At 38.9% G+C, this 27,000-nt stretch overlaps 1 protein-coding gene across 4 annotated transcripts in view; it reads right to left on the bottom strand.

The window, feature by feature from the left end:
* Positions 1–1,910: 1,910 nt before the first annotated feature.
* LOC127570438 (DNA-binding protein SATB1-like) overlaps positions 1,911–27,000 on the bottom strand; it is a 110,366-nt gene continuing 85,276 nt past the window's right edge. For all 4 annotated transcript variants that reach the window (XM_052016022.1, XM_052016023.1, XM_052016019.1 and 1 more), the window contains 2 exons: positions 3,971–4,174; positions 1,911–3,663 (listed from right to left, as the gene is read on the bottom strand). In XM_052016022.1, the coding sequence (XP_051871982.1) occupies positions 3,205–3,663; positions 3,971–4,174 (663 nt within the window). In that variant the 3' untranslated portion in view covers positions 1,911–3,204. The remainder of the gene's footprint in view (positions 3,664–3,970; positions 4,175–27,000) is intronic.

Here is a 27,000-nt window from a genome sequence, read left to right as displayed (position 1 = left end):
CTTGAACCGCTGCAGGCATGGACTGCTTCATTTTCTAAAGAACTTCAAAGGAAATTGAATATTGTGCAATTATCAGTGAACATCCCCACTTCTGACCTTATGTTGAGGGGAAGGTACATGATGGAGCACTTGCTGATGACTGGGTCTGGGACGCTGCCCTGAGGAACTCCTGCAGCTATGCTCTGATCTGGGATGATTGGCCTCCAACATCTATCTTCCTTTGTGTAAGTCTAACCTGTTGAGTGGTTTCCCCTTGACGACCATTGACTTCAGTTTTACCAGGGGTCCTTGGTGCCACATTTGGTCAAATGCAATTTTGATGTTGAGGGCAGGCACTCCCACTTCTCCTCAGAAATTCAGTTTTTTGGGCAATGTTTTGTCCTAGATGGAAATGAGGTCTGGAGTTGAGTAGATTGTAGTGAAACTTAAGCCTAGCCAGTGAGCCTTAAGTGAGAGGTGGGTAGTTATTTACATTAACTCTGAGGGACAGGATTTCTTCACACTTGGGAAGGCAGGGATTGATTTGTGATAGTCAGCATGGCTTTGTGTGGCTCTGCCTCACTAATTTGATTGAGTTTTTTGAGGACGTAACAAAGAAGACTGATGAAGGCAAGGTGGTAGACGTTATTTATATGTACTTTAGTAAGGCATTTGACAAGGTCTTGAATGGTAGGTTGGTCCAGAAGGTTAAGGCACACGGAATCCAAGGTGAGCTGGCTAACTGGATCCAAAATTGGCTTGGTGATAGGAGGCAGAGTGTAGAGGTGGAAAATAGGGTATTCAAAATCTTTTTCTCCTTGGCAAGGGTATCAAAAACAAGGCAGCATAAATTTAATGTGAGAGGAACTAGCTTTAAAGGGGATCTTAAGGTTTTTTTTAAACACAGCGAGTGGTTGATATGTGAAACATGCTGTCAGAGGGGGTGGTGGAATCAGATACAATTATGCTAAAGAGGCATTTAAATGGACACTTAGATCGGCAAGGCACAGTGGGATATCGTCCACATGCAGGCAATTGGGATTAGTGTAGATGGGCAAAGAGGTTAGCATGGGCATAGTGGGCTGAAGGGCCTTTTTCTGCAGAGTGGAAGTCTATAACAATGAGCATATTATTAGAGGACAAATACTACCTTAGAGCACAGTTGACAACACCTTTCGTCACTTACTAACGATTACGAATAGACTGATTGGATGGCAACTAGCTGGATTGGATAAGTCTGGCATTTTATGGACTGGACATACTTGGACAATTTTTTCCACATTGTTAGGTAGATGCCAAAGTTGTAACCGTACTGGATTGGGTTACCTAGACACAGATCTTGTTCTGGATTTCTTTAACAGTCTTGTTATGATTTGCAGCAAGTCTGATTCAGTCAATCATTCAACAATTCACATGAATAGCTAATTCTAAACCACACATCATTCTTCTTTAAACATTTAACATGAAATCTTAGTCATAGGCACTCAAAGTTTAAACTTCATTAGGAATAGTCAAGCAGTGCAAACTGTCTGCTGGAAGCCATGCACAAATCCTACCTTGATTTGGAGTCAATAATGGTTACGCTCAAAGTAAAATTAGTTATCCTCAATTAGTGCCTCAACGCATGAGCCCACCGTGTCAATTTCCCCTTATTGTGGACTGATTCTGCAATTGCATTCAGAAATGCCACAAGCATTGGAAATGCATTATATACTTGCTGTGTGACATTATTTTAAGATGAGAATATTCTTTCAGTTAGATATCTCGGAAGATAAAAACAATGCAAACACACAAAGGTTGACAGCAAAACAGCAGGATATATATAAACAAACAATTATACTTAAAATATAATAAATAATAATGAAGAAGGAAGCAATAAATATGTTTTGTTATTATACAAAGATAGTTTAATTGTGCGATTAACAATTAATAACCATCCCCATCTGAACATTTTTGCATAAAGAAAAACCGTGATATGCTTTAAAAAAACATGGTCAGATTTAACAAAATAATTTGTGATCTCATAGTTCCACGTAGCAAGATAACTCAGAGAAACAGATACACATAATCTTCTTACAGAAATTTTTACTGAAAAAAGCTTCAATCCATTGTAAACTGAAGGAAGACACATTGCAAAACATCTATTTTTGTGTTAATTTTATAAGTTATCTAATGTATTTTATTTTTATTGACCTATGTTCATTTGCATGATGGTTTAACATTAATATAGAAAATTGCATACACCATAAAGAGTGAAGCCCATGGTATGAATTGCTTTGATAACATACAGCAGTTTTAGGCAAATTTTAAAGCACAATTTTTCAATTGAAACTTTTAAGACACTTTGTATCACTGCCCATCAAAATACATTTATAAATAGAAAAAGTCAGTATGAAAAAGCACAATGTTACATGTAACAGAAACTTCAAAAAATTAATTACATCATGAGGCTAAGTTTTCTGAAAATAAATAGTCTAAATTACACAATTTTTTTTTTAAAAAAAGTTGTGTTTCACATTTTAAAATCAGGTAATGACAAGACTCAAAGTTACAGTGATTGCTCTCTTGCAGAAGAATTGAATGATGGCAGTGCCATATTACACAAGGCAATTATTGGCATATTTTCCATTAACACTGCATTTTGCAGTGAGCAGTTTCTTCCTTTTTTTTGCAACTTATACAATATATAGCTAAGCACAAGTATCCTCATTCACAAATTTGTTATTTCCAAAAGGCCAGATTTTTCTTGTAAGTTGCAAAACACAGACTGGTTTAATGGAGAATTGAAACTGGAGTGTTTTATCCATTCAGAACCGGGTAATCTGTGATTATTTGTGGAAAGCTCCTGAATCAGCAATTTATGTCTGACAGCCAATACAGTTACGGACAAACATGAGACAGTACCAGTTTCCTCTCTTGGTACTTTGTACAGAAACTGCCATTAATCAGTAAACAGCAGTTACAAAAATGTTCAAGGCAATCCCAAATGCTTCATATGGAGCTGCTAGTTTGCTTGAACAAAATGAAAACTTCTAGTGCAGTCTGCATTATCCACAGGAGAACTGTTCAGTCTTTTACTGGGATTCTTTATCAGTTTTTTTGTGCAAGTTTGTAAAGACAAATTGGTCTTTCTGATGAATAATGCAGGGAACAAGATGCTTTTTTTTCAAATAATTATACATCAGTGGCACAGTTTCAAAAAGAAGTTTTTTTGTGATATCAGGGTCAGTCTTTTGGCTCCTGATCGGAATTTAAGTTATTTGTAGTCCCTTCTCCTGGTACGGTCTCTTCTACTTTAACCGAATATATTTCTTTTGAACTTTTCCCTCCCTCGCTTTCTTCTGAGTCCTCAGAGTCCTCCAGCAACTCTTCTTTTTCATACTCTGCCACATCTACCTCCAAACCTGCATGGTCTTTCAGTTTGCCATGATGCTTTAGATGGTAACGTTGGTTCTGAAAGAACTTTATAATTGTGTACTTGGGCAGGTCAAGCTGAGCTGACAGAGTCTGAATTGCCTCTTCATCTGGGTACAAACCCACATCCTGTATAAAACTCTGCAAGATACCCAGGGCTTCTACAGAAATCTTAGTGCGAGATCTGGGCTTATGACGGCTCTCGTCTTCTGCTTCTGCTGGTGTTGATGTTGGCTGTTTCGGTGCAAGTCGGGGTGCTGTTGGTTGCGGCTGTAGGCACAAAATAACCAATAATCCAACTCATCATTGCATCTCAGTTCATTGTTATATTTTAAATAATAACCAAGAAAATTTGCAACAGATACAAATAATACTCGTATGTAACGTAATGGCATTTTTTAAGATTTGTTTGCTAAATAGCAATTCAGTATACTACCAGCAATTTCAACACAAAGGCAACTACCTAAAAAGAAGCTCCTCATAAGAATACACAAGCGAACTTCATGAAAAAAACTTTCATAAGATATCCCTCTTAAGTTATACAACTACATGCTGCAGTTGGACAAAGTATACTGACCTGAATTGGGTCTGCAGAAACATGCATGATGTGAGATGGTCGGTCTCCATGATGATGGATCACATTGCTTTCTTGCTCATAAATGGTATCTCTCTCAGCCTGAGGAAGACTCAAGAACCTCCTAATCATTGATAAGTTTTCCCAAAGAGTCCGATTGTCCGGTGAAGGATCTTCTTTCCAACGCAAAAGTTCACATAACCATCCCTTGTGAATGAAGCAAAATATGTCAGTTTCTGACTTTATTCAGAAATATAGCTTAAAAAAATATACCAAGAAGCAAGCAACCATATAAGCATGGTGGATAAATGAAAGACTTGCATTTATATAGAACCCTTCAATTTCTCAGAACTTCCTGAAAGCATTTTAGAGCATAAAGTGCCTTTTTGGAGTATATTAATGATTGTGATGTAGACAAACATGCTAGATAACATACTAAAAGTTCCCACAGATACCAATTATATGATGTAGAAATAGAAAATGCTGGCAACACTCTGCAGGTCAGGCAGCATCAGTGGATAAAGAAACAAAGTTAACATTTCATGTCTGACACCCTTCATCAGACCTGCTGCTTTCAGCATTTCCCATTTTTTACCTCAGAATTCCAGTATCTTTTGTCAGCCCCGAGAAATGATTATGGGTTCATGATGTTGCTTCACACTCTCTTTCTGCCTGCAGCCAGCATTGACCATGAAACTCAATGGTTACATACTTCAGCAGGGTGGCAATATTGTGACTAAATAGTACTAGTTAAAGTTAGCTTGCATGGAGTAAAGTCAGAGTGCAGCCCTTAAAAGGAAGTCCATTGTTGCAGGCAGACTTTCTGGAACTCATAGAATCATAGAAAATTCATGATATAGAATAAGGAGGACATTTGGCCCATTATGTCTGTGTTAGACAGAATGTACCTATTTATATAATCTCACGTTCCAGCACTAGCTTAATAGTCATACAGATCATCGCAGCACAGTTTTTAAGTTTTTGCCTCCACCATCCTTTCAGGCAGTGAGTTCCAGGCCACACCACTCTAGGTGTAAACATCTTAAGTCGTTTTCCCTCTAATTGCTCTGCCAATTACTTTAAATCCATGTCTCCTAGATTTTGATTCTATTTATTCTAGTGAGGCCTCCCCATAACTTATACGCCTCAATTGCTTCCCCTCAGCTTCCTCTTTCCAAAAGAAAACAGCCTTAACTTATCCAGTTTTTCCTCATTAACACAATTTTTTACTCTTGGCAACTTCCTTGTAAATCTGCTCTGCAGCTCTCCAATGCAATCACATCTTTTCGCTGGGGGATATTGAGGAATGGCTCTAAATGGGAGAGAGGAGGCTCCAAGAATTTCTAACTGAATTCTGAGGTAAAATCCTTTCTCTGATCTGAGAAAACAAATACAGCAGATGCTGGAAATTTGAAACAAAACAACAAGTACTGGGATTACTCAATTGGTCTAGGCAGCGTCTGTGGAGAAACAGGTTTAATACTTCAGGTCGAGGACTTCTTATCAATACTGGGAAAAGTTAGAGCTGAAATTCGTTTTAAATTGCAGAGAATGTGGGAAGTGGAGGAGGCAAATCATAGGAAGGCCTGTGATAGTGTGGTAGGCAGGAAAAATTAAATGACAAAAGGAGTGATTGTATACATGGAAAGAAGGTGGCAAATGGATTAGAGAAAGGTAGTTCTGAAAGAGGTGTAAATAGGAGCAGTAATTATCTGAAATTCTCATTAGAAAAACAATGAATGCTGAAAATATGAAATGCAAGATCTGAAATTGCTGATTATATGAAATTATTGAACTCAGTTATTGAATTGGGAAGGCCGTAACGTGTCCATTGGAAGAGGAGATGGTTGAGCTATTTTCTGATATTGGTTGTGGTAAAAAAAAAATTCCTTTGGTTCTCTGCTGCAGAATCAGCCCAGATTTTGTGCTCAAGTCTCAGGATTTAAACCCTGCAATACTTTTCATATTACCTGATTCACTGCAAATTGGAATTATTGGTGATTGTTGAAGGTGCAACATCAAGCAACAACCAATAGTAAAACCAAAATATTCCTAACAAAGTTAAGTTTGTTATGCTTAGAATTTAAAAAGTTTCCTGGAAAGGTAAATATTTTTCATATACTATTTAGCTCCAGGATGTAATTTTAGTGAAGAATAGAGCAAGGAATGAACACCAGCCCAACAAACCTTGACTGAAAAACCAGACTATTTTATGATCTGGCTAGACAAGTTAATCTCCTCAGGAATGGCCCTCCAAAGATTTTCTCTGTCCCAAAGGGAAACTTCACAGTACAGATTCTTAGGTCAGTTGTATTCTGTTTCCATAATGAAAACACTTGAGGAACCAAACAACTCTGCAGAACATTTGAAATTTGCTAGCAACAGATTCTCTTCCCATCCCTGGAACACTACCTCCAAAGTCCTTTTAGTGTGCTTTTCTGAGATTGGAATGACTCTGTGGTCGAATTAATTTAGAATAAAACCAAGCTAATTGGGAATATCTGGGCTGAAATTACATCGTGCTGATGGCTTCAGCTGGAAGAATGCAGCCAGTTCTGGTCACACTATAGGACGGTTGTCAGATCTTATACAGGATCACATTCTAGTAAATCTTTTTTGCACCTTCTCCTCAGTTTTACATATTAGCCACAGACAAAACAGCACAGAAACTGTATGTTGCCTCCAAATGTCATATGTACAAGAGTCAAGCTCAGAGAGAGAAACGAAAAACAAGTAGACAGGTGGAAGAGTGACATATTCTCAAACACTGTTTAAAAGACTAATGTTGCCACACCATTGCATTCTCTTTGCATGCAGACTTGTAAAACTTGACTGTTTTTAGTTTCTCATTATCTTTGTAGATCTGGCATTTGGAGACCAACAACACAGATGGAAAAGCATGTTCAATTCTGGGCATCAGACTGAGGAAGAATGCCAAGGTAGTGGAGAGTTTGCAGAAAAGGTTTACTAGAATGGTATCCACTGTAAGACTTTGACAATCTTCCTATAGTGTGGTGCCCAGAACTGGGTGCAGTCTTCCAGATGAAGCCAGCTGCACAGGATAATTTCATCAGTTGATATCCCCAACTGGCCTGGTTTTGTTTCAAATGAATTCAACCACAGAGCCATTCCAACATCAGAAAAAACACTTAAAATTGTTTGTAATAAAAAACATTATAAAATATGAAAGGAATAGAAGAATAAACTTAATATTTAAGGTCAAATGGAAGTGAATGCTTTGAAATTAACATTTCTATTTTAAAAGTTCATAAAATGAATGACTTTCTGTGAATTATTGAGCAGAGATCCATGTCCCTGGCATTAATTACTCTCTCAGATGTATAATGTCCAGCTGAGTTTTGTCTCCCAATATTTTGTCAAATTCTATCATATAGTTCTACTTAAGAAATGCTTTTCAAGATTACGAGGAGAACAACAAATAGCACATTATATGTAAAATAAACCTTAATGTAGTAGAACAACACAAAGTACTTCTCTGATGCACAAGGAAAGAATCCACACCGACCCAAAGGAACAGCTTGCTCAGAGAATTGTTTCAAGAAGGATGTTAAAACAGGAAAAAAAATACTGAGAAAGACCAATATTTATGAAAGGAATTCCAGATGGATGGACTTATGAAGCTGGTGCAGATGAGGTGATAGTAGGTTGGAGTGCTACACAGGAGAGAGGAGTCAGATGTTTGGGGTGGTGTTACTGATGGGGACAAGGCCATTCTGGGGTTGTTGTAACACTTAAGAGATTGCAAAGATGGGAAAGAGTGAGGTCACAGAGAAATTTAAAGAAGGGTAAGAATTTTATGTTTTAGCAATGGAAGGACTGGAGTGGAGCAGAGTTTTGAACGAGGTAAAATCTACATGGGTTTAAGAAGTGTAATCCCACCATAAGGGGTGCTGTAATTGTAGTGAAAGTGATGCAGGCATCCTTGTAGAAGATTTGACACAATGGCTGAGAAGGGTGATGTTACAGAGACGAGAGTGGACAGGAGAGGTAATGGAGGCAGAGGATCAGTTTAAGTTTGAAGATAATTTAAGTCTCTTCCAGCTGAATCAGAGGCTGGGGAGGGAATAGAAACACTTGCATGGATTGGACACTGGTGAAGGCTGAAGATAATGGTTTCAGTCTTGTTAATGTTCAGCATAAAATTGCAGTTCAACCAAGACATTCTGTACGTCAGCCTTGCAGCCTGACAGCACAGAGGGAATGGTAAAATTAATGCAGTGCCGAGGTGTTAGAGCTTGACAAAATCAGCATCCTCATAGAGTGTTTATTTGTCTCCTAGTAATGCTATAGAGTTGTAGAGTCATACAGCACAGTAACAGGCCCTTTGGCCCGCCATGTCTGTGCCAATTGTCAAGCAGCTATTTATACTAATCCCACTTTACCAGTAATTGGTCTATAGCCTACTATGCCTTGGCGATTCAAGTGCTCCTCTAGATGCTTCTTAAATGTTGTAAGAATACCTGCCTCCAACACCTTCTCAAGCACTATGTTCCAGATTACCAGTACCATCCAGGTGATCTTCCTCAGATCCCTTCTGGAGTTTAATCCAGACAAGTGTGACATGCTGCACTTTGGAAGGTCAAATGCAAAAGGAAAGTGAAAAAAAATGGCAGGACTCTTAGAAGCACTGATGTACAGAGGGATCTTGGGGAGCAAGCCCATTGTTCCCGGAAGGTGGAAACACAAAGAGATAAGGTGGAAAAGAAGGCATATGGCATGCTTGCCTTCATCAATCAGGACTCTGAGTACAGAAGTTGGCAAGTCATGATGCAGCTGTATAAAACTTTGGTTAGGCTACATTTGGAGTACTGCGTGCAGTTCTGGTTGCCACATTGCTGGAAGGATTTGGAGGCACTGGAGACTGTGCAGAAGAGGTTCACCAGGACATTGCCTGGATTAGAGAGTATTAACTATAAAGAGAGGTTGGACAAACTTGGATAGTTTTCTCTGGATCATTGGAGCCTGAGGGGAGACCTGACAGAAGTATATACAATTATTAAAGACATGGATAGGGTGGATAGTGAGAGTCTTTTTCCCAGGGTGGAAATGTCAAACATTAGGGGGCATATCTTTAAGGTGAGGGGGGAAAGTTTGAAGGAGCTTTTTTACGCAGAGAATGGTAGGTGCTTGGAACACGCTGCCAGGGAGGTGGTGGAAGTAGATATGATAGCAACGATTGAGGCATTTAGACAGACATATCAACAGGCAGGGGATGGAGGGATATAAACCATTTGCAGGTAAGTGAGATTAGTTTAATTTGGCATCATGGTCAGCACAAACATGGTGGGTGAAATGGCCTGTTCCTGTGCTGCAATATACTGTTTTATGTTAAACCTCTTATTCCTCACCTTAAACCCATGCCCTCTGGTCTTAGACTGCAGTTTCTATTGTTTAAATCCAATCGCATTAAAGGCAAAGTGGGACATAAGTGAAGGATAAAAGTAGAGATTCAGTGAAAATATATATTTAATTACTGGCAAACTAGTTGGGGGCACGTCTCAGGAAATTGGTTGAGATTTTTGTTCATACAGGTAAACGTCTGGAAAAGGCATAGAGGTGAGATTATCAAAATTTGCAGTTGACACCAGATGAGGTCCACATTAAACTGTAAGAGCTAACGTGAGATATCGTAGGAGAACACTGACAACCTTGGGTAGTGACAGGGATGTGTTAGATGCAGTTAATAACTGAGGAATAAACCATTGAGCCCTTCATGCTACTTTAATAGGTCACAGCTAATCTCTACCTCAGTTCTAGTTACTTGTCTTTGTTCCTTATCCAGTGTTCATCATGGATAAGATATGAATCAGGACACTTTGGGGAACTGAGGATGGAAATTAGTGATAAATTTCTCAGAGATGGAAGAGAAACAAACAGATCTTAGGTCAAAAAAAGGCATTTAAAAAGTAAATGTAATAGTGTTTTTTCAAAACAGGCTTTTGTTTAGATAATGAAGAAACTGAAAAGATACCGGTCAGAGCAGTTAATGATTGATGTTCTGGGCAAACCTGCACAGAAAAATTATTAGCATGGAGTAGAAAATGTCAAGTAAATTTACAGTTATAATTACAGGAACATTCCTCAAATGCTAAAATGTGTTTACTGGAATGAAATAAAAAAAGATTTAAAAGAAAGTTCCAAAGTGTTGAAAGGGATTGAGTGGTAAATATTGAAAATTGGTGAATTAGGGACATAACTGCAGGATTAAGTATATTGCTACCACCATAGATGAGGATAATATTTTTATGCAAAAGGTTAATTAGGGGAAAATTTAGAACAATCATAACATTTAAGAGGAATTAGATGTAGCTCTAAATCAGGAATTTTCAAAATACGAAGAGCAACCAATTGCAGTTGATAGCAGTGCAATACCAAAATGATATAATTTGTGTTGGAATACCTATGATTCTATATAAATCAAATGCTTTTTCCTACCGTATTATTCATATTTTAAAAAAATCTTTAAATCTCATATCTAGCAACTTTTCAAGATAAACAATAAATTATATTATTTAACTTTATAACCATTTAATTTCAAATGCTTGTTCCACTGTATGATACGTTTGACAGAAGTGCAGAGCTAAAAATGAAAACATCACACAAAGCTTATACATCTTAATAAAAGGCATTCACAGGACAATTGTGAGGCCATTAATAACCATGATGTAAATCCTGCTTCAATAATTCCTTTCAGGAAGCGTGACAACAGAAGAGCACCCAGTTCAACGGATGGTATAATTAATACAACCCCTCAAAGGAGAATTATCCTCCTCCCTAGAAAATATCTTAAAGAGTGCACAATATACAGTCTGCCCTCAACAGTGATTAGTGGAGTAATCAAAGTCAAATTGGCAGATTTAATGGTTTACAATTCATTTTCTTCTTTTGTTGTGTACAGTGGGGCCTTTAACATCATTGTATTTGAAATATGCTATACAAATATTAAGCTTCCCAACTTTAACCCACATTGGAAATTGAAGGGGTGGCAGTTCAACTATGAAGCTGCCACAACATTGCCAGCTGGAAGCCAGAAAAGTTAACTCTTACGCTTCATTATAACATGATTGCTGGGCTGGCCAGGCATTCAAAAGGATCTAATCTCTTTTGGCAGGCACTCAACACCTTCCTTAAAGTGTGGTTGCATTTCTTTAAACTAGATTTCAATGTCAAGATAATTATCCTCATAGTAATGAATTACTGAGATGCTATTAAGTCTGCCGATGGTTCGCTGGAGATCTACAAGGAGCAGGTTAAGGAGAGGATGGAGCTTCAGTACCAGAGCTCCTACACCAGTATCCTTGGGGCAACTATCTAGCAGACCAGTTCAGGATCTAGAGAACTAAAGTAAATTTAGAAACATCCACTCAAATTAATCAGAAGGTTAAGATTTAGTACTATTGAAAGTTGCAAAAACAGATGAAAAACACGTATGGCAATCATCCTGAATAAAAAATATATAATTTGTGCTTTTTTGCAGTTGATGCAGGGAAATGTGGTAGAACTTGATGTCTGAAAGGATAATAGAGACCCAAACTCTTCACAATTAAAAAGAGCTGTAACCTGTAGGGTTTTGAAGCAAGTGTGCAAGATGGGATTAGGCTGGGGAGCTCTTCTTCTACTGGCATGGACATAATGGGTTGAATGGCCTCCCTGCATGTTCTAAATTTTCAATGTTTTCCATCAGGTAATTAATGAGGAAAGCAAGGACCGTAATTGGTACTGACCTTAATATACCAATTACAGTCCCTGCTTTCCTCATTAATTGCCACCTGGATTCCCCTAAAATGACATAGAATTCCTTGGGTTCCTCAATGTAAAAGGGGATATCAATAACAAAACATTCAAGAATAATTTACAAATTCTTCTACTTTTTTTTTACATGAGGCCAGTTCATCCAGCATGGCCTCATTAAGAATTTTGCAATGAGTTTTTCTTGTCTCTATCATAGGCATGGGGTACTGGTTTTAGTGCAGGAACGTGGTTGCTAATTCTATAAGAACAACAATGGTGAGCATCCATGCTTTTTCACTCTGATTTGTTCAATACTAACTTTGCCTGTCCCTACCAGTCTTATTAATTTCATACCCTTCAACATATGAATGTGGGGAGAATAGAATGGGATTAATGTAGATAGTTGGTGCGGTCTCTGTGGGCTGAAGGTTTCTGCACTCTATAAAGTCAAGTGCACACTGACCCACATGCAGAATGGGCATAGCCCTCAAACCCCTCCAAATTCTATCCTCAGCCTACTTTGTCATTCAGATAGAAAATGGATACCTTATCTCTGTTACCTTGGTTCTGTTACTGAAGTAATAATCCAGATATGTGGACTACTGTTCTGAAGATATGAGTTCAGATCCCACCAAAGCAGCAAGAAAATTTAAAATTAATTAATTATGTAAATCTAGAATATAAGGAAGCTTTACCACCATTAATGGGGAATTTGAATCTATCAGATTACAGTAAAAATCCATCCATGGTAAAACTCCATTATTCCAACCTGCTCAAGACTTTGATGGTGCTGGATGGGCTGACTTTGGGAACCATCGGATGGTATTCCAGTTAATACTCCAATGCACTCTTAATTCATTCTTTAAAACTGTTGTTTTGGGAGTATAACACATTTTCTACCAAACCCAGTAAGGTTGAAGGGAGTACCAGAACAGGGGCCCCAGTGAGTTTAAAGGGATCACAGGAATCAAGGCCCTAGTCTATCAAAGGGAATGTGGGAACCAGGGCCCCAGTGTGTTATAGGGAGTATGGGAACCAGAGGCCCGGTGTGTTTAAGGCAGTGCAGGAACCAGGGTCCAGAATGTTAAAGAGAAAGCAGGAATAAGTACCTGGTGAGCCATATCCCAAATCACAGGGATTTGCAATCAACTGATTAATGAATTATTGTTGTTTTACTATATTTCACTATTGTCTTTTTGGGAGTAAGGTTTGCTGCACTCACACAATCTGGCCTTTACTTGACTCAAAACCTACAGCCATGTGCTGACTCTCTACTGTCATCTGAAATGGCCCAGCAAATCATTGTTGAACCAACCACAATGAGCAAGTGTGTGGTAACTGGCTTCAGGTTTATCAAAGACAAAAACATACCAAGTAAGACCAGATTGGGGCCATGTCAAAGTTTGGAGAAATCACAAATGAAGACCAGCTCTTGCTTTCAGCTGGTGTCCCAGGCTCCTCTTACCACCATTATTGGTTCTTCGTGCCTCATAAACTTGATGGCCCAAGCAGAGATGATGGTTTACACTCAGGGAGGAATGGGTCTTGGGACTACTCAACAAATGATTCTGGACCACATGAAGTCTTGAGTAAAGAAACCTCCTTCCCATTAGCACCCTCCCTCAGCTAATAAGTCAGTAGTCCTTGATGCTGTGCATATCTTGGAAGAACCACTGAGGGCTGCATAAGCACAGAGCATGCACTGATGGAAAAATCTATTGTCAAGTGTAGCCTTTTAGTACCACTCCTGACTGAGCTGGCAAAGTCCTGAAGGTCACTGCTGCCAGACTGTGCTGAGAGAACCAACATGAGGGAAAACTGACTTGGCCTTACACTCACCAATCTACTGACTCAGATGCATCTGCCCATGACAGTACTGGCAGATAAGGGTGAAACATTTGCATTCATCTTCGAACAGAAGTGACGAGTGGATATATACAGGCCTACCTATTATTAAAACCAGCCTTCAGCCAATTTGATTCAGTCTTTGCTTTATCAAGAAACAGCTGAGCACACTGGATACAGCAAAGGCTATGGACCCTAGAGCATCCCATCTGTAGTGCTATAGGCTTGTGCCCCAGAACTAGCTGCACCTCTAGCCAAACTGTTCCAGTCAGTTACAGCACTGATGCCCACTCAACAAAGCTGAAAAGCACCCAGTGAGAAACACAATTGGTCAAGGCCTTGCTCCTTTTCCAAGTGGAGTCATGAGATTTTTTACATTCAAATGGGAAAACAGACAGGGCCTTGGTTTAACATTTGAGAGACAATACTTCTTCGGTATTGCACTGCAGTTAGCCTAGATTTTTGTGCCCAAGTTGCTGGAATGGTGACGCAGGAATCTGACTCAGAGGTGAGAATATAACCAACTGAACCTCAGCTGACTCTCAAAAAAAAAGACAAAGCAGCAGCAAATTAATATCTCATTGGTCTACTTTCAACGATCAGCAAGATGATGAAAGGTGTCATGATACCTGAAGGTGATAATGACAGCAAGTGGCACTTATTTATCAATAACTAGCTCTGTTTAGATTTGACCAATCAACTCATGCTTTATGCCCTACTCTTTTCAGCTCCTTTTAAATAATTCTTCCTACGTCATAAGGTTTGAAGTGGAGCTGTTTACTGATGATTGCATTGTTCAGTTGTTTTCACACTTCTGAAGATAATGAAATAGTTTGTTCCCACATGCAGCAAGAGCAGGACAAAATTCAAACCTGGACTGATATATGATATGAATGTTGTTCGCCACTTAAGTGCCACCCAATGGCCATCTCCACCAACTCCTCTTGACATTCAATGACATAGCTATCAATCATGTGCTATCAACATACTGAGTGTTACCATTGACCAGAAACTACTGGACAGTTATATAAATACAAAAACAGGCCAATGGCTTTCAATCTTCAATGAAACACTCATCTCTGATAAAAAAGTGTTACGGACTCAGTGAAAGTCCCTTTAAGATAGAGAGTGTGTGTGTATGTGTGTGTGGGGCGTGCTTACGTCAATAGAAGATAAAGGACGTAATGACGTTGTTGAAGAAGTTAGAAGAAGGAGAGAGAGAGAGAAGGGAGAGAGACACCAGCCTGCTAGTTTTCTCTATCGATGGATGAGAAACTATAACTGTGTCTGCCACTGAAATCCATGTATGGAAGTTGGAAGTAATCCGGTGGAGTTCACTTTGTTGCTGACCTGTAGAAGGAAACAGGTATTTGTGTGTGTGGACGACCACGATTCGGATGCTTTTCGGGGTGAGGAAGTCACTACCGAGTAAACACTGAAGTGTCGCTGGGGTTCCATCATGGAACATTTGGATTTCGTATTTACTCTCTCTATGTTTCTCTACATCTACGTCTTATCTTCAGACAACGGTGGTTGTTGAAGAAGCCCTTGCTCATGTTTCACCTTATGGCTTGCGGAACTGAACTTTAAGAACTATTCCGGAACTGGGAGTTTTGGACTTTGCCACACACACACGAAGAGTTTAGTTTTGGGGTTAACGTTCAAAGTTTAACATTTTTGAATTCTAACATACTAACATTTTTACTTTTATTTTACGTATTATCATAAGTAGTGGTTAATAAAATAGTTTTTAACACTGAATCAGGCTCAGTGTGTTTCTTTTGTTGCTGGTTCGTGACAAAAGCTACAAAGCAAAAATAAAGAGTATAACAGAATACTTACAACTGCCTATATAAATGTACTTCCATAACACTTTAGATATTTAATATTATCTATGACACATACTTCACAGATCAGGAGATGCAAATTCAAACCCTACTGTGGTGTTAAATGAAGTTACTGGAATTAAAAATCCTGGAATTATAAATCTGGTGTCAATAATATCGGTATGGAGTTCTGGTAAAACACCATCAGGTTCACCATCACTAGTGTCCATTAGGAAAGAGAATTTGTGCAGCAGACCCATATCTGATTCGAGACCCACCAATGTAGTTGATTCTTAACTCAGTTTCTCTTTGTGCCTCTCAGAGAGGCAAAAAGTGCACTTTTGGTTCTTGTGTATTTAAAGATGGGCAATAACTGGTGGTCTGGCCACTCTATGAATAAATAAGTAACAAAACAAAAGCTGCATTTGATTGGCATCCTCAGAATTCACTTTCTTCATGAATGGTTTTGGTATTGGTTTACTATTGTCACTTGTACCGAGGTACAGTGAAAAACTTGTCTTGCATACCGATCGTACAGGTCAATTCATTACACAGCGCACTGTAATGGCGCCAGTATCTACCATTTAAAAGATATATCGCAGAGACTACCAAATCCCTGGCCTTCTAGAAAGACAAAGGGTCAGTCACATGGGTAAATTATTTGCTGAAAGTTCTGCCCTAACTCAATATATATCAGCAATTGTTTAACATTACTGAGTCAAAAATCTGTAACCCCATAGCTAACTCTGGCGAAAATATTTGACACATAGATTGCAGGAGTTCAAGAATGCACCATGCCCCAATATCCTCTCGAGACAATGAAGGATAGATAGTAAATGGTGGCCTTGCCAACAAAGCTCACATCACATAAAATAAATCAAAATCCTGGATTATTCATACCTAATGGCAAGCTAAGAATCTTAAACTTGAAATTTTCTTGTCTTTTGAGAAGCAAGTTTCAGATCACTGCTATCTATTGTGAGGAAAAACTACTTCCTGATTTCATTCTTGAATGGGCCAGCTCTAACTCTGCTCTCTTGTTTTGGATCCCTGCACCAGGCAAAATGGTTCCACCATGCCAACTATATCACTTATTTATACTTGTAAAGAACTTGTTTAGATCACTCCTGAACTATCTAAATTTAGGGGAATGTAAATAAAGTTTATGCAACCTGACCCTGTAACTTCTCATATAAATCTGGTAAGACTCCACTATTTTGCCTCTAAGACCTTACTGAGCTGCTGTGTGACAAAAGCTGAATATGATGCTCCAGATGAGGCGTGACCAAAGCTCTGCATAACTGAAGCATTACTTCTTCTCTTCTGAATTCTAACTCCCATGTGGTAGGTGTCCACGTTCCATTAGCTTTCTTGATTACTTTTGGCATCTGTGCACTAGCTTTTAGTAGTATAAATATGTGGAGTCTTGAATGTCTGAACTCCTCTAGAATCAGTATCAGAATCAGGTTTATTGTCACTGACATATGTCGTGAAATTTGTTCTTTTGCAGCAGCAGTACAGTGCTGGGCATAAAAATCACTATAAGTTACAAAAATAAATAAATAGTGCAAAGGGGAATAATGAGGTAGTGTTCATGGGTTCATGGACTGTTCAGAAATCTGATGGCAGAGGGGAAGAAGCTGTTCCTGCAGTGTTGAGTGTGGGTCTTCAGGCTCCTGTACCTCCTCCCCGATGGTAGTAACGTGAAGAGCGCATGTCCCGGATGGTGAGGGTCTTTAATGATGGATGCCACCTTCTTGAGGCACTGTGTTTTGATGATGTTCTTGATGGCGGGGAGGGTTGTGCCCGTGATGGAGCTGGCTGAGTCTACAACCCTCTGCAGCCTCTTGCGATCCTGTGTATTGGAGCCTCCGTACCAGACGGTGATGAAACCAGTCAGAATGCTCTCCACCGTATATCTGTAGAAATTTGTAAAAGTCTTTGGTGACATACCAAATCTACTCAAACTCCTAATGAAGCAGGGCTGCTAGTGTGTCTTCTTCATGATTGCATCAGTGTGTTGGGCCCTAGATAGATCCTTGAGATGTTGATGCCCAAGAACTTGAAGCTGCTCACCCTTTTCACCGGTGAGCCCTCAATGAGGACTGTGTGTGTTCTCCCAACTTTCCCTTCCTGAAGTTCACAATCAATTCCTTGGTCTTGCTGACGTTGAGTGCAAGGTTGTTGTTGTGACACCACTCAACCAGCTGATCTATCTCACTCCTGTAAACCTCCTCATCACCATCTGAGATTCTGCCAACAACAGGGGTTTCATCAGCAAATTTATACATGGTGTTTGAGCTGTGCCAAGCCACAGTGTCACGAGTGTCGAGAGAGTAGAGCAGTGGACTACGCACACATCCATGAGGTCCGCCTGTGTTGATGGTCAGCAAGGAGAAGATGCTATTGCTGATCCCCGCTGACTGTGGTCTCCCAATAAGGAAGTTGAAGATCCAGCTGCAGAGGGAGGTAGAGAGGCCCAGTTGATTAGTACTGAGGGGATGATGGCGTTGAATTCTGAGCTGTGATCAATAAACAGCAGCCTGGCATAAGTCTTGCTGTTGTCTAGGTGCTCCAAAGCCGAGTGGAGAGCCAGTGAGATTGTGTTTGCTGTAGACCTATTGTGGCGGTAAGTCCTAAATCTCTCAATGGTAAGCAAACGAGAGTTCTTCATAGATCCTGAATGAATGACCTCATGGTTTTAACATTGAATTCTATTTGCCATAATGTTGGCCATTCACTTAGCTTTTCCTAGACTGCTCCTTCCTGTCGTGTCTCTGTTCATTTCAATTCAAATTTTCAGAATGCCAAAACCTTCCTCTTCCCATGTTGAAATTACAGACTTGACTCCCTCTTCGATAAGCCTCAGTTTCCCTTTGTGCCCTCTAGGAGAGGGAAGGTGCCCATTCATGCACATATGCCACTGCTGCTTTATGGGCAGAAATCTCAGCTGCTCAGCCCCATTCCTTCACCCTGCTCCTAACCAGTGTATCAGCTTGCTAATCTCCTTCCATTTCAGCTTATCCTATCTAATGCTGCTCCTGTGGGCTTTGCCAATGAATCAGTTATCACTACATCCCCACCTCTGCATCACCCTCCAAAATGCCCATTCACTTGCCATTCATGAGTTTATCGTGGATGTCTGCATCAGCATTATGACCTTGAAGAAAACCTGACTAAAACTCCTTTGCCCCGAGTAATGACTACTTGCTTGCTTATCCCTTGCCTAGACCTTTGTGGAGGCACAGTGGTCTTTCTCAACAAAGCAGCCTTCCTTTTTCCTGCTGTGTGTGTTCTCACTTTTTCAACGCCTCACCTTGTTCCACCTCTCTTGCCTTTCATTTAAATTTCTCACTATCAATGAGCCAAGTAGCATTATAGTTTGTTCACCAAGATACCTTCATTGGTTCCCTCTCAGTCTTTATGTTGTGCTTTCTCAACATTGGTGATTTCAACCTTTATCTCAATTCAATTTGCTCTCATTGCTTTCTTATCCTTGAGATTTTGCACATGAACACTGCATCCCTTATTCAGAACCAGTCACTTGACATTGCCATCTCATGTGATTTTGCTACTCCCATCACATGATTAAAACAAAAGATCACTCTCCAATCATGATGCCTTCTCCTCCCAATCACATTTCAGCTGGACAAAAATCCTCTGCTAACTTACGTACATATGCATTTTCAAAAGTCTCAGCTTTGACCTTCTATTTATCACTGCATTTCTGCATCTGCTCAATCACATTTCTTACCTCATATCTGAAGCTCAAGGATGTAGGAAAACAAATTACTCTCCCTCACCTTGGGCACTTCCCTCATTCCACTCCCTTCAGTCCAAGGGCATAGACTTGAAAAGATATGGCAGAGAACTAGTTCAGCTAATCATTATGGTTGGATCAAATGAAGCAATTTTGGGCACAAACTCATCTGCCAAAACTCCTCACTAATCTAGAATCAAGCTGGAATGCAATCATACATCCTGAACCCTCCATCTTCATCACCAATAAGTGTGATCAGTCACTAAGAATGAAATCATCCCATCAACCACCTCGACCGTTTCTACATTCTTTGAAAACACAGTTTCTGATTTCACATGATGACAACCAGCTGTACAATACTATACCTTTGGTGACTCTATTATTGTTTCTGTTATCACATTGTCTATCCAACATCCAGTAGGGAATGAGCAGATTTTTCCCCAACCAAATACTGGGAAAACCCAAAGCCACTGTCTTCACTACAAACTAAAAATTCCATTCCCTGCCCACTTCCATTCACTGTCTGGAGCTGTTTAAGCATTATGGCCTGACTAAAAGTCCTTTGCCCCAAGTAATGACTACTTGCCTGTTTATCCCTTGCCTAAACCTTTGTGGTGGCACAGTGGTCTTTCTCAAAAAAGGAGTCTTCCTTTCTCCTGTTTTGAGTGTTCTCATCCTTACCTTGTTCCACTTCCCAATCTGTACTAGACTGCTTGCAATCTTGTTTTCATATTTGACCCTGAGATGAGCTAAAGCTATATTAATGCCAGTATTAAGTTTCCCCATTTTCACCTCCATAACACCATCAGATTCTGCCCCTTTCTAAGGTAATCTGTTACTGAAGTACTCACCCATGTTTATGTTGACTATTCCAAGGTAGTCCTGACTGGTTTCTTTTCCACTACTTTTTGGAAGTTTGAGGACATCCAGATCTCTGCTGCTCTAGTTCTAACTCAATCAAAGATCTGCTCATCCATCACTCCAGTGTTTGCTGTCCTTCATTGGCCTCTGATTAAAAGTCTTAATTTTTAGTTTCTTATCCTTGTTTTAAAATCCCTCCATGATCTCACCTATCCCCATTTCTGTGATCTCTTCCAACCCCATAACCCTCTGAGAAAACAAATTTCCTCTAATTCTGTCCTCTTGATCATCCCTGAATTTAACTGCTTCATTACAGGTACTCTACCTTCAGCTACCAAGGCCCTCATTCTGGAACTCCCAACTCATACACCCTCTGTTTCTTTTCTCCATTAAAATACTCCCTTAAATCCTAACTCTTTGACCAAGATTTTAGACATCTGCTATATTATCTCCTTATATCCTTCATATCAAATATGCTTCATAATAATTTTAGACAGTGCCTTGCATTTATATAGCACTTTTATGGCATTAAAGGTACTACATCAGTACAAGTTTATGTTTTGGTAATCTGTCTACGTGTATACGTGATTTCCTGGTTCCAGCAAGATAACTTACTATGTCTCCTAACTTAAATTTAACTGCAAACTTGGCCACAGACCTTTTCAGGCAACAGGGTGGGCAACATATATTGGCCCTAACCATTGATACTCAAATGCCCTGAAAGAATTTAAAAAATGCATTTTGATATTGTCTAGGTAAGTGACACAAAATTCAATGATCCTGATTCTCAACTCTTCTACCAATGCGATCTACACAATGGCAAACTGTGCCAAGGATTCAATTGATTTTGATTTTTCAAAATTCCCTAGAGTTTCCATTAGATTAGAAAAGAACAAATAGGAAAGAAATGGGAAGGAGAAAAAATATTAGCTGAATGTCTGTCATAGGGAAAACATTAAAAGCTATTATTAAAGATGTTATAGCAGGGCACTTCAGGAAATTCTAGATAATCAAACAGAGTCAACACGGTTTTATGAAAGGGAAATTGTGTTTGACCACTTTATCGGAGTTATTTGAAGTAACATGCAGTGGTTAGAGAGGAACCAAAGGATGCACTATACTTAGAGCTCCAGAAGCCACTTGGTATGGTGTCGCACAAGAAGCTATTGCAGAAAATAAAATCTCATATTCCAAAGGTAATATTTTGGCATGGATACAAAATTGAAGGCTAACAAGAAACAGGGCTTAAGTGTAAATGGGCCTTTTTCTGGTTTTATGAGCTGTATGTCACAGTGATCAGTGCTGGGACCACAATTTGTTTACAATTTATATAAATGACTTGATTGCAGTCAGCCGTAGGGATAGTTGCTAAATTTGCTCATGACACAAAGATAGATAGGAAAGTCATTTGTGAAGGGGACAAAGGGATGTAGACAGGTTAACTGAGTGGACAAAGATCTGGCAAATGAAACATAATATAGGAAAATATAAAATTGTCCACTATGGCAGGTGTCCTTATTTAAGGAAGGAAATTAATTGCATTGGAAACAGTTCAGAAAAGTTCACAAATACCTGGAATAGACAGCTTGTCTTGCAAAGAAAGGTTGGGGTGTAGAAGAGTGAGAGGGGACTTCAATGAAACATTTAAGATTTCAACAGGATGGATATTTCCTCTTGTGGGATAATCTAGAATGAGGAGCCAGTGTTTGAAAATAAGCAGTCACCTGTTTATGACACAGATGAAATGATTTTTTTTCTCTCAGAAGTTCATGAATCATCAGAATACTCTTCCTTAGAGGGGAAGTGGATGCCACACCTTTGAATATTTTTAAGGCAGACCAGGTGTGTACTTGACAAGCAAAGGGTTATGGGGTCATGGGTAGATGGAAATGCAGTATTGATGTTGGAGTCAGATCAACCATGATCCTATTAAATGTGGAGCTTGCTTTAGGAGTCTTTTCCTGTTTCTAACTCATATTTGTTTGTATTTTTTGCAAATGAAGGATCCTTTAAATATTGAGAAACCAATCTTGACATGCTGTAGTTTTGTCTTAAACAGGATTCGAGTCCTGATGTGTCACAAACATCCTCTTGGATGCCATCACATTGCGGACCAGTTTCAGAGTTTCAAATGCTTCAGCTATGCAGTAAAACTGCCAGCAGACAGGACTGTAGTAGTAAATACTTTGCAGTGATTTTAATCATCTGCCTATCACATTCTCATTAGATAGGCAGAGTTAAAATCACCCTTTTAGTAATTTAACATATATGGGTTAATGCTACTGTTGAAACCCGCAAAGAAATTGCAAACATTTAATTGTTATGCCATGAAATTTCAAGGTCTATAAATTTCCTGTTCCTAGTTGGTCAAGAATAACATTGACATATTATGGATTTTCCATCGCTGCAGCTGGTGAGGATTTCTTAATATCGTTAACTAAACCAGCTGACAATGTATGTGATGAGGATGGCGATGAGGAGGCATACAGGAGTGAGATAGATCGGCTGGTTGAGTGGTGTCGCAACAACAACCATGCTCTCAATGTCAGCAAGACCAAGGAATTGATTGTGGACTTCAGGAAGGAGAAGTTGGGAGAACACACACCAGTCCTCATTGAGGGGTCAGCGGTGGAAAGGGTGAGCAGCTTCAAATTCCTGGGCGTCAACATCTCAGGAGATCTATCCTGGGCCCAACACATTGATGCAATCACAAAGAAGGCATGCCTTCATTAGGAGTTTGACGAGATTTGCTATGTCACCAAAGACTCTTGCAAATTTCTACAGATGTACGGTGGAGAGCATTCTGACTGGTTGCATCACAGCCTAGTATGGAGGCTCCAATGCAGAGGATCGAAAGAGGCTGCGGAGAATTGTAGACTCAGCCAGCTCCACGATGGGCACAACCCTCCCCACCATCAAGAACATCTTCAAGAGGCAGTGCCTCAAGAAGGTGGCATCCATCATTAAGTACCCTCACCATCCGGACATGCCCTCTTCACGTTACTACCATCAGGGAGGAGCTACAGGAGCCTGAAGACCTACAGTCAACATTTCAGGAACAGCTTCTTCCCCTCCGCCATCAGATTTCTGAATGGTTCATGAAGCCATGAACACTACCTTGTTATTCCTCTTTTGCACTGTTTATTTATTTCTGTAACTTAGTGATTTTTATGTCTTTATGTCTTGCACTGTACTACTGCCACAAAAAAAGAACAAATTTCACAACATATGTCAGTGATAATAAATCTGATTCTTATTCCGACTCTGATATATGCCGGAATGAAACCAATGCAGAAATAACATGTGCAGTATGAAGGAAGAAGTTAAAAGAAAAAGTCCTGCAGAGGCCACAACGTGAGTTCCAAAGCTAATGGATGAGGGGGCAGTGCGTTTGGCGGAAGGGACTTCCAAAATGTCAAATTCAGCAAATAAAACAATTTTAGAAGGAAGATTTGTTTTAGATTACTATTGCCATTGTTTCAAAAATGTTTATGAAAGCAGTATAATAAGAAAGCAACATCTGGAACTTCCTAGCTGATAACACTAAACACATCATACAGTGTTCTCAGCACACAGTACTGCTATTCCAAAATTCAGTTCATTGGAGTCAAAGGAACTAAATTTCAGAAGCAGAGTTAAGTTGCTGCCATTCCTACACAGCACCCTTTATTCTTTAGACTGAGAATTAATTTCAGAAGTGGGGGAGTCCTCAATGCATTCATGTGTGAGATGCGTGGAGAATCCAGAACAAAAATCACAGAGTTTGTTCAATTTCCATGCAGTTCATGATTTTCAATTATATTCATCTTTCATCTAAACTGTATTGTGCAATGCACAAAAATGTTACATATGTGCTTTAATCCATGCATGCCATAGCTGATTGTAAGCAGGAAATCCACTTGCTGGAAGGAGAGTGTATCTGGGTTAAAGGCCTGGATGCCTGACATTTTATCGTATTTTCCAGTGCCATTATAAAGGAGGCTGATTGAATTTCTTGCCCTCTGAAATAGGTGAGCACCTTGCATGTCTCTTTGGTAACAGATTCAGTGGTTCAGGATATTTCTAAAGGTGATGGTCAGCTTGCAGGTCACTGCTAGACGGATTGTAGTACTAACACTAGGACTGGCGGCACATGGACTTGTGATTTTAAATCTGCAAGAACAACTGAAAGGTAGGGGCAAGTTGATGGGCTGAATAGTCTACACTTCTTGCTTTGCTTGGAGTATAGGTAAATTATCAGGTAATAAGGAAATTTGTTACTCACAAGTAGTACACAGTGAAATGAAAATGATATAACTTTGTAGTCAAAGAAAATGCTTTGCTGCATAGGGAACAACTTTCTTAACATCCTGATCCCGAAAACAGTTCCCACATAAACTATGCCTTAATAAAACTGATACCTGAGTTGCCCCAACTTTGCCCTCTACCACCATTTATCATTTTTTGGGTCACGTTGCTCTAGCTCCATGTTAATGCTATAGTGTAAAATACCTGTCAGCATATAATGAATTACAGGACCAAAGACAGCACAGACACAAATGTTATGAACTTAAGTGTAAATCATCTATCAGGTGACGTGATGTTAAGTTTTAGTTTCTTGGCCTTTCTATCACAGCATCTTTTACTGTTTGCCTTCGGCTTCAATGGATTTTAGTGAGAACTCTGTTTTATGTTATCAAGTTAAAACCCATTGAAGTTGGTAGTTTTATAACAAACCCGATGTAAATCATACAACCTATGATCATTTTAATCTGATAGGTAATATAAATCTACAGTTCCCACCCTTGAAATACACAACAGCACAATTTTAGCATCAATGTTTACTCAAAAATGCTCAGTAAATAAAATCAAATGGATATAATTTAATATTTTGTGTTCTGCTTATAGACTGGCTCATCAGGATATATGCAATCATTTATAAATATACTCTTCCTAGTCATGCAGTCCTGTTCTGAAGGTTTTAAACTGGTATTTAAAGAACAAATGTACTTTTCTTAGTATCATGGACAAACTTTATCCTTCCATCAATACCACGATTATTGTCACTTAATCTTGTGTTGTTAGTGGGGTTTTGCTGTGGAAGAAACAACTGCTATATTTCATGCACTATAATAATGACTATGCTTCAAAAATGGTTCAAAAATGATTTTGGAACTTCAGAAGAAATGAAAAGTGCTACTTGAATACAAATTATTTAGTTTCTTTCATACATAAACTACATAAAAAAGAACAAAATGATGCATTGATTTTTATTAGATATATATGATCATATATATATATATATACAAGAACTAAAGTCATGCATTTACTTTAAACAGCATGTTTTTGTGAGTTGCTTGTTTTTATTAGCATGTCTTTCATTAGAACATAATTATAACTGGAGTAGGACATATGCCCTTTAGCCAGCTCTGCCTTGGATAAGATCACGGCTGATCTGTCTTCGGTCCTACCTCCAAATCTTGATTTCACTGTAATCCAAAAATCTTTCTCAGCCTTGAATATATTTAATGAGTCAGTATCTTTAGCTTTATGGTATAAAGAACCCAAAGATTCACAACACTTTGAGAGAAGAAATTCTGTCTCATCTTCGTCGTAAGTGCTTGACCCCTTCTCCTTATTGTGATATTATGCCTCTTGTTCTGGACACTCTTGCCAGGGTAAGCATTTAACCCGCCAAGTCTCCTTAGCATATTAAATGATTCAATGAGATCACCTCTTAAACTTCTGAACGCCAATATGTATGATCCCACTCTTTTCACTGTTTCCTCATGAAGACAAATCTCCCACATTCTAGGAATTAACCTAGTAAACTTACCTGCACAACCTCTAACATAAGTATTTCCTTCTACAATCCACATATCCGTCTATAATCATTTTAATTCGATAAATGATACAAATTGACTGCTTGCTCCATCCTCTTGCAATAAAGGTCGATATTTCATTTGCCTTCTCAATTACTTGATGTTCCTGCATGCTAACTTTGTTTGTTGTATATGACATCCAGATCTCTCTGAACACCAACATTTAATAATATTAAAATAATATGCTGCCTTTACTCTCTTAATACTCTCCCAATATATAGATTGCATCAGTCTCTAGATTCCAGCTGTACATTAGCACACAACACCTAGTTTAAATTGGAAGTGGAATTGTCAAACTGTAGGTTGTTTATGTATTAGACACTGATAAAGATCATTCTGCAAAGGTTGCCTTTGCAATTCCTTCAGTACAACTTCTTAATGAGTTGTCTGACTGAGAAGATTAAACAAAATATTTGAGCATGTTAATGGAAGCAAAAAGCTAACTTTAGTTATCAGCATCTTGGATCATCAACCTGTATCTGCATGCTGATATGAATGTTCTGTGCATGTGTGTAAGAATGCATGCATAAAGATTCAGATTGAACGGCAACAGAGGGTGGGGAACTGGCAGAGTGGTACTGCTCTACTGTTTGACTAGATTTTAGTCATGCCATAAAGTAGATCCTTGCCCTATTTTATGGAATGACCAAAATCTATGCAAACAATTGACTTGTTGCTTTCAATTAGCACTTGATTTAAACCAAGTTAAAGCGTTTTAATGGCTCCAAGCCCTTCCTGTAGTTTCTGCTGTAATTATACAATCTTTTAGATGAAGCATAAGATCAGCAGAGAAACAAGAGTTTTGATATTTTGCACAATGCTAGAATGAAGCTCTTCTCCAACCGCACACTTTAGCTACTATTTTGACGTCCACCATTTGTTTCCCATTGTATTATGTCCATCGTGGACAAGCTGCATTATTGACAAATATTTGTTGTGGAGAGTGATTTCTGTCTTCAAACAACATAACCGTTTTTTAATACTACATTCAAAAGAGAAAAAAATGTCATTCCATATGTTTGTTCAGGTTCTAGAGATGGAAAAAAGTTTTCTGATTGGTCCAACTTATCAGACTGTATTTCCTTCACTGAATTTATTATTAGGATTTCTGTTTCTCAATTCATTGAT

This window comes from Pristis pectinata, chromosome 5, assembly GCF_009764475.1.
Source record: "Pristis pectinata isolate sPriPec2 chromosome 5, sPriPec2.1.pri, whole genome shotgun sequence".
Lineage (NCBI taxonomy): Eukaryota > Metazoa > Chordata > Chondrichthyes > Rhinopristiformes > Pristidae > Pristis > Pristis pectinata.
This window is presented reverse-complemented; position numbering and strand designations above follow the sequence as displayed.